The following is a 13,063-nucleotide window of genomic DNA, read 5'->3' as shown; positions in this document are numbered from 1 at the left end:
TGTATTGAGTTAAGTGCAGTTTTTTCACAGGCTCTACGAGTGGACGCCAGGCTCCAGTTAAAATTAGGAAGAATTATTACCCACACCCCCAAAAACAAAACAAAAATTGGAGAAGTTTAGAATCTGCATAACAAAAAGAACCTTATTTCCCCGCCGGGCGAAACTGGTAACTGTCCACTAACCCCATCTTTTACAAATACTGTCGTTTTGCCTTCAGGGCATGTATAAAACCCAATCATTTGCCTTTAGTACTTCAGGAGTAGACCAGCTCTCTTCCTTGCCTCCAATCACTTCTGCTATCACTGCCGCTGCAGTGTCTCTGGTCGCCGGCTTCCAGCTCCCTTTGACAAAGCAGGGAGAGACCAGATAAGGTAGTAGGACTATATACCATGCCCGGTGGGCAAATCTAGGCTTTGTCTGGAAATGCTGGCCATGGTTACTAAGCTTGGTTAGTCTAGGGTCGATTATCTTTTAACCTACTGTTAGATACGTGCTAGCTATAGATTTACGTGAAATAAAAGATCTTTACATCTTAAGCAATTTTATTTAACTTCTCCAAGAGCTCCATGGAATTTTTTGTGTTTATTCATGAAAAGATCTGTGAACATTTTATACAAATCTTGAGCAATTATTTTACAAACATGTCCAGATTTTGTAATACTTCACTTTAAAAACAAAATAAAACAGACTTAAGGAAGCAGCTTCAGATTGTAGGGATAAAATAAGGCCCCCACCGCTGAAGCAAAGGTCTCTTGACAAAGGAATGCTGGGGATCCACCAAAATAACACCTTCTACCCCCATTTTATAAACACTCGACTTCCCAGTTACTAATTATTCCGTCAGGGTTGGAGTGTCAGAAGAAACCAAATGGGGAGATATCTGGTAAGAGCCCCACTTGGGGAGGCTGCTTAATAAACATTTTTCTTTTTTTAAACACATAGGCTCAGTTCTACTTTCTGGACCCCATCTATAGAAATTACATTATACCACACCCATCTTAGATGGTTCAGATTCATTCATGCACACCTGAATGAGCTGTGATGACAATACTGCACAAGTTAATAAGTTGTATCATAATACAACTTACAAAGCTTTAAGTTTGAATAAATTTTTTTAATGCCAGTTAAAACCATCAGCAGGAGTAGAAAAACTGACACTTGCTATAACATTTATCAATGAAAATTACACCACTGCTGACAAATACCTCTTTTTAATCACTACTACTACTTTAGATATGAAGGGTTGTGGTGATTGTGTGGTGTGTGCCCAGGAAATGTCCATATTCTGAGTTCAACTTAATTACAGCAAAAAGTCCAACATTTCTAAGGGAACCAAAAAAAGTCTCACCTAGACACCTATAGTTTGAAGTCCCTTATCCTCAACTGAAGGTCGGCTCTCGTACACTTAAAACTTTAAAAAAAAGTTTTCAATAGCTATAATCCTACAGAGTTCAAACTGCTATCTATAGGAATAACCAACTTTCTCTGTGTTCATGAACTAACAGTCCTGCCTTCAGTTGGGCAAGTTATTTAACCTCTTTGAATTCCATTTTCCTCATTAGTAAAATGGAGAAGCAAATATCTCATAAACTTGATTTAAAGACTGAGTAAGATGACATAAACATATGTACCATTCATGGCACATAGTGGACACTAAAAAAGAAGGTAGTTCTCATGCCCTTAAAGGACATTTTCCTATTAGCTATTATTCCACAAAGTTTAATGTTGACATGTGAGGGACAAGTTACCCAGTGCCACACAATGTGGAGGAGCTGCAATCTGTCTACTTTTATAAGTTACTCAATAACAGTGCTAATCAGTAGGGCTTCCACAGAAGTGAGATTCCCCTAGACAGAACACTAGACCCAAAAAAACAAAAACAAAAACAAAAACAAAGCTATATGATGAGTATATTCCTTAGCTCAGTTTGAACAGTCCATAGGTTTAAAGCTGCCGTGGTATTTCAGTGATGAGAATTTTGTGTGAAGGGATAGTGTTTCCTACTTCTTTCATGCCTCCCTAGTACCTTAAACGCAGCACTTTTCTCACTGTGCTCATCTTTGAGCTGTATTTTTTTAAATGCAATACTAAGTCTTTCTCTTGTAAAAGATCAGTGCCTTCATAAACTAAGCACAAAACACAAAGAATGAGCCCAAGAATCAAAAAGAAAAGGCCGCTTAAAAAAGAATCTGGAAGCAGAGTAAACAGAGCATTGGTTCCAGACTACTCCCAACAATTCTCCAGTGATTACTACAGCAGCAACAGGAGAATCCTCCTCCAAGAACCTGACCCACTCTGTAACCTTTCAACTTTCAAGATTTTGTGGAATACTTGAGGGCATCCTGACTCTTGGAAAAAGTTTCTTTGGCACTTTTTCTTCTTTTTGAGATGAAGGCAGTCGATCAAATATTTCATTTCTTCTGTAGAAATTTCATCTTACTTCCTAAACGTAGAAAAAAGTAGAATGAACTCATTAGTCCATTTTATTTATTGTACATTATTTGAGGCAAGGGATTAACAACCCAGTCATTCAGAACAGCCCAGGAGTAAGCTGCCATCTCAAGCTATCAGTTGATGTGTTTAACCACCAAACAAAACAAAACAGAACACACACATGAAACCCCAGATGTCTAATTGCAGAGGCAGAAGAGAACTCATACATCATCTAATCCTGTGGTTTTCAATCCTGTCTGTAGGTTAAAATCACTTATCCTGCTTCCTAGCGATTTCTTGGAGCCCGGTGTGGTCTGGGTAGGGGGGCTGAGGAGGTATGGATTTTCATTTAAGCTTCCCAGGGATTATAATATTGCAGTCAGAGCTGAGAACCACTAATCTAATCTAACACCATGGTATAAAGATAAAATAACAGCCCAAGGTATAATTTGTCCATGGTCTCTCAGCTAGTTAAGGATATGGGCTAATTTTAATTAGGGGCATATATTTCAAAGATCAATATAAATACCACAGAATATCGTTTCTTCATTGTTTTGGGCTATCATGCCACTGTTCTCCCTTATCATACTGGATAATTAAAAGTTTACTATAATTGAAAAACATAAACAACTGTGTTTCCTTAAGAAATATAAAATTAGAGACTTATAGGTAATCCTCTTTTGCCTCAGATGCCCTCTAAACCAGTTATTTTTAATCTGGAGTGCATGGATGGGCTTCAGTGGGGTGATGAACACCCTAAAATTATGTGCAAAATTTGTTTCTATGCTTTAAGCATATTTTTCTGGGAAAAGGTCCAGTTTTTATAAGATTCTTCCAGGGATGAGGCCTAGAAAAGATTAATAATCATGAGACGCAAAATTCTTATATCATAAGGGAGTTTCATCTGAGGCAAACAGCCCCATGGACGACTCTGATGGAGAATTCTAACCTTTGAGAGAGACTTCTTTCTATCCAAAACACTTTGGAACTAGGGTCATGGTTTCTGGTCCCCCTACTTGAGGTTACACTGTTGATCTGATTGTAAAGCTTTTGTGATGAGGCATGCTTACTGCAAAAGTGTTTTTTAACTAAAATGAAGACACAGCAACTCACCAAGGCTCCGCAAAATTCTGTTCACCCCACTGGGCTCAGGCTCAGGAATTGTTTCCAAATACTGGAGGGCCCGGACCTCAAACAAACCTACAAGGAAAACTCAGGTTGGTGAAACTGTCATATATTCAAGACTGAAAATCAATTAAATAAAACTCTGATCTCACTACAAATGTACTTCCATACCAAAACAATATTACAAAATGAATATTTCACATAATAAACAACTTAGATTTTGAGCCCTTGTAGCTTTCTGCTGATTTTGTTTATATTTATTGCCAAATCTTTCAAGTGCTCACTAAATACAGAGGGAGAACTTTATGATAAAACTGACCTTTCACTCCACTTTTTCGAAGCTCTCGGTCCTGGACGAACCCTGCAAACATCTGAGTTTCCATGAAGAGGTCCAGGAAGTGCCGCACACTACGGGAGGTGTGGGATTTACGGAATGGCTCCCTTTGGAATACACGCTCCCCACGCTCAGTGACAGTCATGCTCAAAGAATAATGTCCTACCAGCTCCACAAAAAACCTGACAAATGCTTCGGACACCAGAGAGTTGAGTGTTACATCTACTGCAAAATGAAAGAAAAAAAAGAAAAAAATCCCCTAAGTTTTGTGTTTATAGGGACACTGGCTCTGGTTATGAAAGTGACACCCAGGAAATCACAGATTACGCGACAGGGAATAAGCATAGGGATTCTCATTCTTAGCTTTCTCGCACTCTTCATGACCTGCAAAAAGCAAACGGCTTGTATCCTTACCTTCATTTTCTTCCTCCACATACTCTGCCTTGCACATCTGTGAATTCACTGTAACTGCTTTTTCAAAGGACACCAGTGAGAACTAGCGCAGTTTAATCTGCTCTTATTTTTATCTCCTTTAAACTATATGCTGCTTTTGTGCTAACCTCCTCCTCATTCCTCACGTGTCCCACAACTTTATGCTCTCCTGATGTCCTGATTCTGTCCTGCCTTTATGACCAAACATTTGTTTTGTGTTGCCTCTTCTTCCTCTTCCTGAGCATGGTCTTCAGACCCCTTCTCTTCAACATTCCCTTCTTTAAATGGCTAACTGGCATAGTGAGCTGGCTTTGTATTGGTAATTCTCAACCTCAGATCTCCAGCCCTGATATTCCACCAAAATCCACTTTCTACATCTTCAGGCTACCTATGTGTGGGCATCATTTGGCTGTCCCATTAGCACTTAAATTCTGTTTTGTCTAAATGTCACCATACCTCAGGTCCTTTTGGGAAATTGGTAGACTATGAATCAAATAAATAAACAACATGTGTCAAAAACCTAATTCATTATATTTCTCACCAAATCAGGTTCTCTCTCAACTTTCCTATTTCATATTCCACCATGATTATTCCGTAATAAATAATAATTAGAGTGCTTTAGCTATGTCAGGCACTGAATTAAGTGCTTTAGCAAACATAATAATCCAGTGAGGTAGGTATATTATTTCCCTTTTCCAGCAGAGGAACTGAGGCTCAAATCAAAGACATTCTCCAGGGTCATCTCATCTAGTGCAGTGGAGAAGCTGCAGGATTCCCAAGTCAGGTGATTCTTAACCACTATAATATACAACAGTATGTTGCCTTCCAGGTTCTAGGCTCAAACCTCAGGTTCAACTTAGACTTGTCCTTTTCCTTCCATATCCAAATAGTATTTTTTTCCCTTCACAATGGCTCTTGCTCTTTCTCATGGGCTGACTGGGAATCTGGGACCTCCGTTTAAACAGATTTCTACCATGCAGCAGCTATATAATAGCGGGCAACTTGCTTTACCTCTTGTGGCCTCTCTTTCCATATCTGTGTAATGAGGTGGCTTTCTAAGGTCCCTTCCAACGTTACATTTTCATTCCAATTCAGATTTTTTAAAATATTTTGTTCAACAGACTTCCTTCTCATCTCTTCCCTTCTGCAGCTGAGAATCCATGGTCCATCACTGCTTTTATCGTCAACACTTCTGCCCCAGTCTCCCACCCCCTCCAGTTACTGTCCCATTCACCTCGATTTAGCAGCAAAAAGTTTCTTGAAAGAGTTGTTTATAACTGTTGTACCCATTTTCTTACATCTAATTCCCTTTCTTTTAAAAATTATGTTTTCCTATAATTTATCTTCCATTCTTTGTTTCCGTTTATTTTTTTTTTTGAGAGAGATGGAGAGAAGGAAAGACTTTATTTCAAAATTGTACATTGCTGCTGAGTCTCTGACTACAATCTTTGTTTCCATTTTAATGTATTTACTTTACATATTCCTTTACATGTATGGATATTCACCAGGTCAGCAGTGAAATGACCACACAAGTGCCTACCATAAAGCTTAAAACAGAACATCATGTGTATTTCCAAAGTTCCTTGTGTGATGCCCTCTCCGTGGTGTTCTTCCCCTACTTTTCAATAGAGGGTGACCATTATTTGGAATTTTGTGTATATCATTTGCTTTACATTATAGTTTTGCTATGCACATGCAACCCCAACAACATATTGTTAGGTTTTGTCCATCTTTGAACATTAGATTCTCCTGCAACTTACTGTTTTATTCAATGTGTGTCTTTCGGATTCTTTTTTTAATGCTATATTCTCCTATCAATGAATGTTTAGGTTGTTTTTCATTTTTGTTATCACATACAGTACTACTACAAAAATTATCGTACTTCTTTCCTAGTTATCATGTCCAAGAGTTTCTCCTGGGTATGTATCTAAAAATGGACTTGTTGGGTTGTGGGATATGTACACCTTTAACTCAACTAGATGGTGCCAAATTATTTTTCCAAAGGGGCTGAACTAATTTACACATTCTTACCAACACTTGATACTGTCAGGCTTAAAAAGTTTTGCCAATATGGTGAGTATAAAATGATATCTCACTGTGGTTTTAATTTACATTTCCCTGATTTTGACTGGGTTGTACATCTCTTCATATATTTATTGGCCTTTCATATTTCCTCTTCTATAAAATGAGTGTTCATATCTTCCCCAGTTTTTCTACTGGGTTATTCATCTTTCTAGTTTTGAATTATAGTAATTTTTAAAACTAAATTCTAGATACTATTCCTTTGTTAGTTCTATTTATTAAGAATGTCTTCATCTAGTTTGTACCTGGTTTTTTAATTCCTTTTCCATGGTGTCCCTTGATGAACAGAAATTTCAAAAACTTAACATAGTCAAATTAATCAGTCTTATTCATTATGGTTTGTGCTCTTTGAACCACATTTAAGAAATCCAGGAGGGGAGGATATAGCTCAGTGGTAGAGGGCATGTTTAGCGTGCACGAGGTCCCAGGTTCAAGCCCCAGTACCTCCATTAAAATAAACAAACCTAATTACCTTCCCCTCCAGAAAAACAAAATAAAAATAAACACATAAATAAATTTGAAAAGTCAAAAGCTAAATAGTTTTGATTAAAAAAAAATAAAAATAAATCCTTTACTGTCCCAAAACATAAAATATTTTCTTCTGTTCTTTTCTAGACATTTTAAATGTTTTAGTTTTAACATTTAAGTCTTTAATTCATTTGAGCTAATTCTATGTATAAGATGAGGTATAGATCCACATTCATTTCTTTTCCTATGGAAAACCAGTTTCCCTAGAATTGTTTATTGAATGGTTCATTCTTTTCCCACTGACGTGCAGTGCTGGTTCTGACATAAATCAGGTTTCCTTATGCACGTGTATTCTGTATTCTTTCCACTTTCATCACTCCATTTGTTTATTTCTGTACTGGAACCAAATGATCTTAATTACTATGATTTTACAGTTAATCTTAATATTTTGTATGGCAAGTCCTTCAACCTTGTTCTTTTTCAGCAGTGTCTTAACTATTCTGGCCTTTTGCACTTCCATTAAAATTTTACAAAAAGCTGAATGTCATTCTAATTCTCTCTTGAACCTTCCCCAGTTTTGCCTTCTTCCAATCATTTTGCTGAATCTGCTGTTACCAAGGTCTCCAGAGCCCTTCCCATTGTCAAATACACTGGTCAATTCTTAGTCTTCAACTTACTTGACCTCTTTGCAGCATTAAACATAACCATTTATTCTTTTCTTTATGAAATACTTTCTTCACGAAATACTTTCTTCACTGACCTTTCACAATACTACACTCCTGGTTTTTCACCCACTTCACTTGCTGCTTCTCTTAGTCCCCTTTCCTGGATCCTTCTCCTCTTCCCAACTTCCAGAAGTTGGAAATCTAAACACACTACTCCCAACCCAGGGCTCAATCCTTAAATCTTCTAAATTTTCTATCTCTACTCACTCTATAGAGTTCTCTCTCTGTTCCCACAAATTTAAAAAAGCAACTTTTAAATGTATGTCTCTAGCCCAAATCTCTCCTCTCAACACCAGATTCATGCATATAAACGCCTACTTGACATCTCCAGTTAAATGTCTTCTAGGTACCAAACATCTAATAGGTTTCTCAAACTTAATATCCAAAACTGAAATTTTAATTACTCCTCTAATTCCGCTCCTTCCCTAATGCTTTCTCATGAGTAAATAGCCTTAGTGTACTCATCTGTAAAATGGGGATTAAATAACAATACCTGCTTCATAAACATATCACAAGGATGAAATAAGATGTATGCTAAGTGTTTAAGACAATGCCTGGTACAGAGTAAGCCACCCAATAAATATTATTCATCCACTTATTCAACAAATACTCACTGAATACTATTTATTGAATGATGTTTAAAGTATTGGAGATAGGAAATAGACAGTCACTGCTCTCATGGAATTGCCTAGCACACCAGATAGTGATAAAAGCCATGGGGGAAAATAAGGTCAGGGAGGAGGACAGGAAGTGCTAAGGGAATGGGGACAATTTTAATCAGGACAGTCAGGAAAGAAAGCCTCACTGAGAAAGTGACATTTGAACATGGATTTGCAAGAACAAAGACCAGGAGCCATGTGGATATCTGGGGAACAGTATTTCATAAATGAACTGAGCAAGTGCACAAGTCCTGAAATAGAAGGGGACTTGGCACATCTGAGGGTGATCAGGGAAGCTGATGATAAGCCTGTCAAGGCACGGGCAATTTCATACTACTTGTGTATATGCTTTGGCAGGGTGCTGGACATTTAGTAAATATTTACTACCTTAACCTTAAATCCACAGACCTCTTGTCTCATACCTCGTGAACAATTCTGCTCCTGAGCCAAGATTTCATCTCGTTCTTCCAAAATCTGCATCAAGGCAGCTTGAAGTTTAGGTGGTAGAATTTCATCCTCATCAGATACCTGAAGAGAAGAAATTGAAACTTTCATGAGCTTTGAGACAGAAAGTCCCAAATATGCACTAGTTAAGTCCCCAAAATTCCACAAGTGGCTTTGCATAAATTCTGAGTCAATCTGAAGCTTCCTTTCCCACATCAGGCAAAATCCATGATGTTTATGGTATATATATCTTAACTATATTTTAAAAAAATTAACAATTTTTTGCTTTTGTGAGCTTTGCTCACTAAAGATGGCCATGGTTTCCATCACTCAGACAGGTGGAGAGATGAGCTTAGGTGGCAGGAAAGCTGCATTTGAAGTAGGATGGATGGAGAGAGGGAAGTGGTGACAGAACCTAGTGACTAGCTGGCGAGGCGAAGGAAGTCCGTGCTGTCTGCACCCTTTCATGCCTAGATAACTGGGGTCAAGGTGGTACTGGCAAGAGCACAGGAGTCCACGAAGGCCAGGCTGGAGCTTCTGCTATGTGCAGTTCACCAAATGTAAAGGATTTAATATTGTATTCAATAAACTAAACAATGTTAAAATTTTCTGGCACTTGTCCACAAAACACAGAATAAGTGACAGCTTCTTTTCTGCCCCTACCGTATCTTGTATAAATTTCTATTATACCACTTCTAAGATATATACCATGGATATATTTAAGATATATACCACTTATGGATATATCTGCTCCCCATCCCTGTTAAACTATAAGGCCTTTGGGCTCAAACTGTCTTACTCACCTTAAGTTTCTGACTGACTAACAGAATATCTAGAAATAATTGGTGCTGAACGCTTGTTAAATATAATTAAGTTAGAGGCTTATACATCAACCCATCTAGACTTGAAGGGAGGGTTACCTGTTTTGAGAATGATGTTCAGTCTGTTTCCTCCTTCCTTCTTTGGGATAGACAGGTATACACTCAAGCCAAAAATTTCAGGTCCATCTTGTATGATTGGCCATAGTGTCAAGTAAAGTATGTGTAGGGACTAAAAGTCTCGCCTGAGTCATCTTCTCTAAGTACTTTCACATATTTTCTGGCCAATTATCCCTAAACATTATGTAACCACCTCTTTTGTCACTTACCTCCTGTAAAAACTTGTCTGCACAGAGATCGACTATCAGCACCTATGGAATAAAGGAGCCAGGCAAGTTAAACCAGAGATATTCACAGAGAAACACATTAGGCACTGCTAGATCAGAAACAGTGTTTTGATTCTTTCATGGATTAGTTTTAAACAAAATTGAAGTTTTTTTGGTTTATTTCTTTTTTAAAAAATTGAAGTATATTAATTTCAGTTATATAACATAGTGATTCAACATTTTTATATGTTAACTTAAAGTTTCAGCCCATTTAAAAGTTAACTCATCAATGTGAGTAAGAAAAATAATTGCAAGTGAAAAAAAAAATGATGGCGGGCACACCTAGATTAAAAGAGACTAAAAAACATACCAACCAAATTCAATGCATGGACTTTATCTGGGACCTAATTAAAACTATTAAGAACTTATGAAATAATTAGAGATCTGCATACTGACTTTTGCTGATATTAAGGAGTTGTTTAGGTGTGATAATGGTATTGCAATTATATTAAAAATGCCCTTATATTATAGGGATTCATATTACAATATTTAGACATGAAATTATGTCAGGATATGCTTCAAAATACTATGAGAGAGAGGTAAAAGTGAAGATTGGCCTGCTCAAACTTTAGAAGTATTGAAGTAGGATGATTGGATTTATTTTACTCTTTTGTTTATTTTTACATGTTTAGGAATTTTTATAATATTAAGTAAAAAAAAAAGGTTACTACAAAAATAAGTTGTTTCTGTACACCAACAATGAAGTGTCTAAAAAAAAATTAAGAAAACAATCCCACTTTCAAATGCATCAAAAAGAATAAAATACCTAGGAATAAATTTAAATAAGTAGGTAAAAGATATCCATCCTGAAAAACTATGACACTAATGAAAGAAACTGAACAATATACAAATAAATGGAAATATATTCCATGTTCATGGATTAGAAGAATTAATATTGTTTAAATGTCTAAACTACCCAAAGCAATCTATAGATTCAATACAATCCCTATCAAAATTCCAACGGCATTTTTCACAGAAATAGAACAATCCTAAAATTTCTATGGAACCACAAAAGAGCCCAAACACCCACATAAATCTTGAGAAAGAAGTACAAAGCTGGAGGCCAACACATTTCATGATTTCATACTATGTTACAAAGCTATGGTGATCAAAAGAGTATGGTACTGGCATAAAAAACAGACACACAGATCAATGGACCAGAACAGAGAGTCCAGAAACAAACCCACACATAGTCAATTTTTGACAAAGGAGCCAAAAATATACAATGGGGAAAGGACAGTCTCTTCAATAAATGGTGCTAAGAAAATTGGACAGCCAAATGAAAATGCCAAAAATGAAACTGGATCCCTATCTTACACCATATACAAAAATCAACTGAAAATGGATTAACAGTTTAAGAACTGAAATCATAAAACTCCCAGAAGAAAACATAGGAGGTGGCATCTTTACTTTAGTCTTGGTAATGATTTTATACAGGAAACCTACAGAATGGGAGAAAATATTTGTAATTCATATATTGGATAAGGGGTTGATACACCAAATATATAAAGAACTCATGCAACTCAAAAGCAAAACAAACAAACAATCTGATTAAAAAATAAGCAGAGGAACTGAATAGACATTTCTCCATAGAAGACTTACAACTGGCCAACAGGCACATGAAAAGGTGCTCAGCATCAAGGAAATACAAATCAAAATCATAATAAGATATCACCTGTTAGAACAGCTATTATCAAAAGACAAGAGATAAAAAATACTGGCAAGAATGTAGAGAAGAGGGAACTATTGTGCACTGTTGATGAGCATGTAAATTGGGTTCAGCCACTATGGAAAACAGTAAAGAGGTTCCTCAAAAAATTAAAAATACAACTAGCATATGATTCAGCAATCCCACTTCTGGGCATATATCCACGGGAAACAAAATCACTATCTTAAAGTGACATCTGCACACCTATGTTCAATGCAGCATTATTAACAACAGCCATGATATGGAAACAACCTAAGTGCCCATCAATGGATGAACAGGTAAAGATGTGGTGTGTGTGTGTGTGTGTGTATATATATATATATCTGTAAAGTTAATATAAAGAAAAATTTAAGCAGCACACACACACACACACACACACACACAAATACTAACCAAACACTGATAATTCTGACCCTCATTACAATTAAGAACATTTGTGTATTAAAAAAAAAAACATTTTGGAGAATGGAAAAGCAAGCCACAAAAGGGCTTGGCATCCAGACTATAAAAATGTTTCTTACAAATCAATAAAGGTAAACAATTCAATAGAAGGACAGACAATACATTTTATAAAAGATGATAACCAAATGGCCAGTGAACATAAAGAAAGATGCTCACCCTCAACCATAATCAAGGAATGCCAATTAAACCACAATGAGAAACAAATACACATTTACCTGACAGGCTAAATCACACGAACTGATGGTGACAAGTGCTGACGAGAATGTGGAGCAACAGGAACTCTCATATGCTTAACTTAGCACCACTACTTTGGAAAAGCTTGACTTTACTTACTGAAGTTGAAGATACATTTAGCTTATGACCCAGCTATTCCATTTCCAAGTGTATACCCATAAAACTGCATGAACATATGTACCAAGGGTCATGTATAACAATATTTATAGCAGCATTATTCATAATAACCCCAAACTGGAAACCACTCAAATGTCCATCAACTGTAGAATGAGTAAGAAAACTATACACAATTAGAATGATCAAACTACTGTTAAACTCATCAATATGGATGAATCTTATAGATTTAATGCTGCTCAAAAGAAGCCAAAAAAAAAAAAGACAAAAATATATAAGTACTGTATGAGTCTATATCAATCTTAAAACCAGACAAAACTGAACTACATTATTTAGGGATACATGCCTAGGACGTAAAACTATAAAGAAAAATAAGAAAGTGAGCACCATAAAAGTCAAGATAGTGGTTTCCTTTTGTAGGGGGTGGGGAAGGGAACAGTGATTAGAAGAAGGCATGCAGAGGACTTCTGTTTCCACTGTTGTATTCCATTCTATTCCAATGTTGGTTACATAAGCATGCATTTTGTGACAATTCACTGAGCTGCAGTTTGTTTTTGGCACTTACCTATATGTATGTTATATTTGAAAAAATTTTAAATTAACCCAGAGTAATTTTTGTGTGTGATTTTAAAAAAGACC

General features: G+C 36.5%; 1 protein-coding gene across 6 annotated transcripts in view; it reads right to left on the bottom strand.

The window, feature by feature from the left end:
* Positions 1-524: 524 nt before the first annotated feature.
* The window catches only part of DENND2C (DENN domain containing 2C), a 76,734-nt gene continuing 64,195 nt past the window's right edge, over positions 525-13,063 (bottom strand). For 5 of the 6 annotated variants that reach the window (XM_072967989.1, XM_072967992.1, XM_072967991.1 and 2 more), the window contains exons 15-19: positions 9,850-9,891; positions 8,681-8,786; positions 3,878-4,117; positions 3,547-3,633; positions 525-2,443 (exon numbers count right to left, since the gene is read on the bottom strand). In XM_072967989.1, coding sequence (XP_072824090.1) covers positions 2,412-2,443; positions 3,547-3,633; positions 3,878-4,117; positions 8,681-8,786; positions 9,850-9,891 — 507 coding nt within the window. In that variant the 3' untranslated portion in view covers positions 525-2,411. The remainder of the gene's footprint in view (positions 2,444-3,546; positions 3,634-3,877; positions 4,118-8,680; positions 8,787-9,849; positions 9,892-13,063) is intronic. The other variant, XM_072967993.1, reaches the window with a different exon arrangement.

This window comes from Vicugna pacos, chromosome 9 (assembly GCF_048564905.1).
Source record: "Vicugna pacos chromosome 9, VicPac4, whole genome shotgun sequence".
Taxonomy (NCBI): Eukaryota; Metazoa; Chordata; class Mammalia; order Artiodactyla; family Camelidae; genus Vicugna; species Vicugna pacos.
This window is presented reverse-complemented; position numbering and strand designations above follow the sequence as displayed.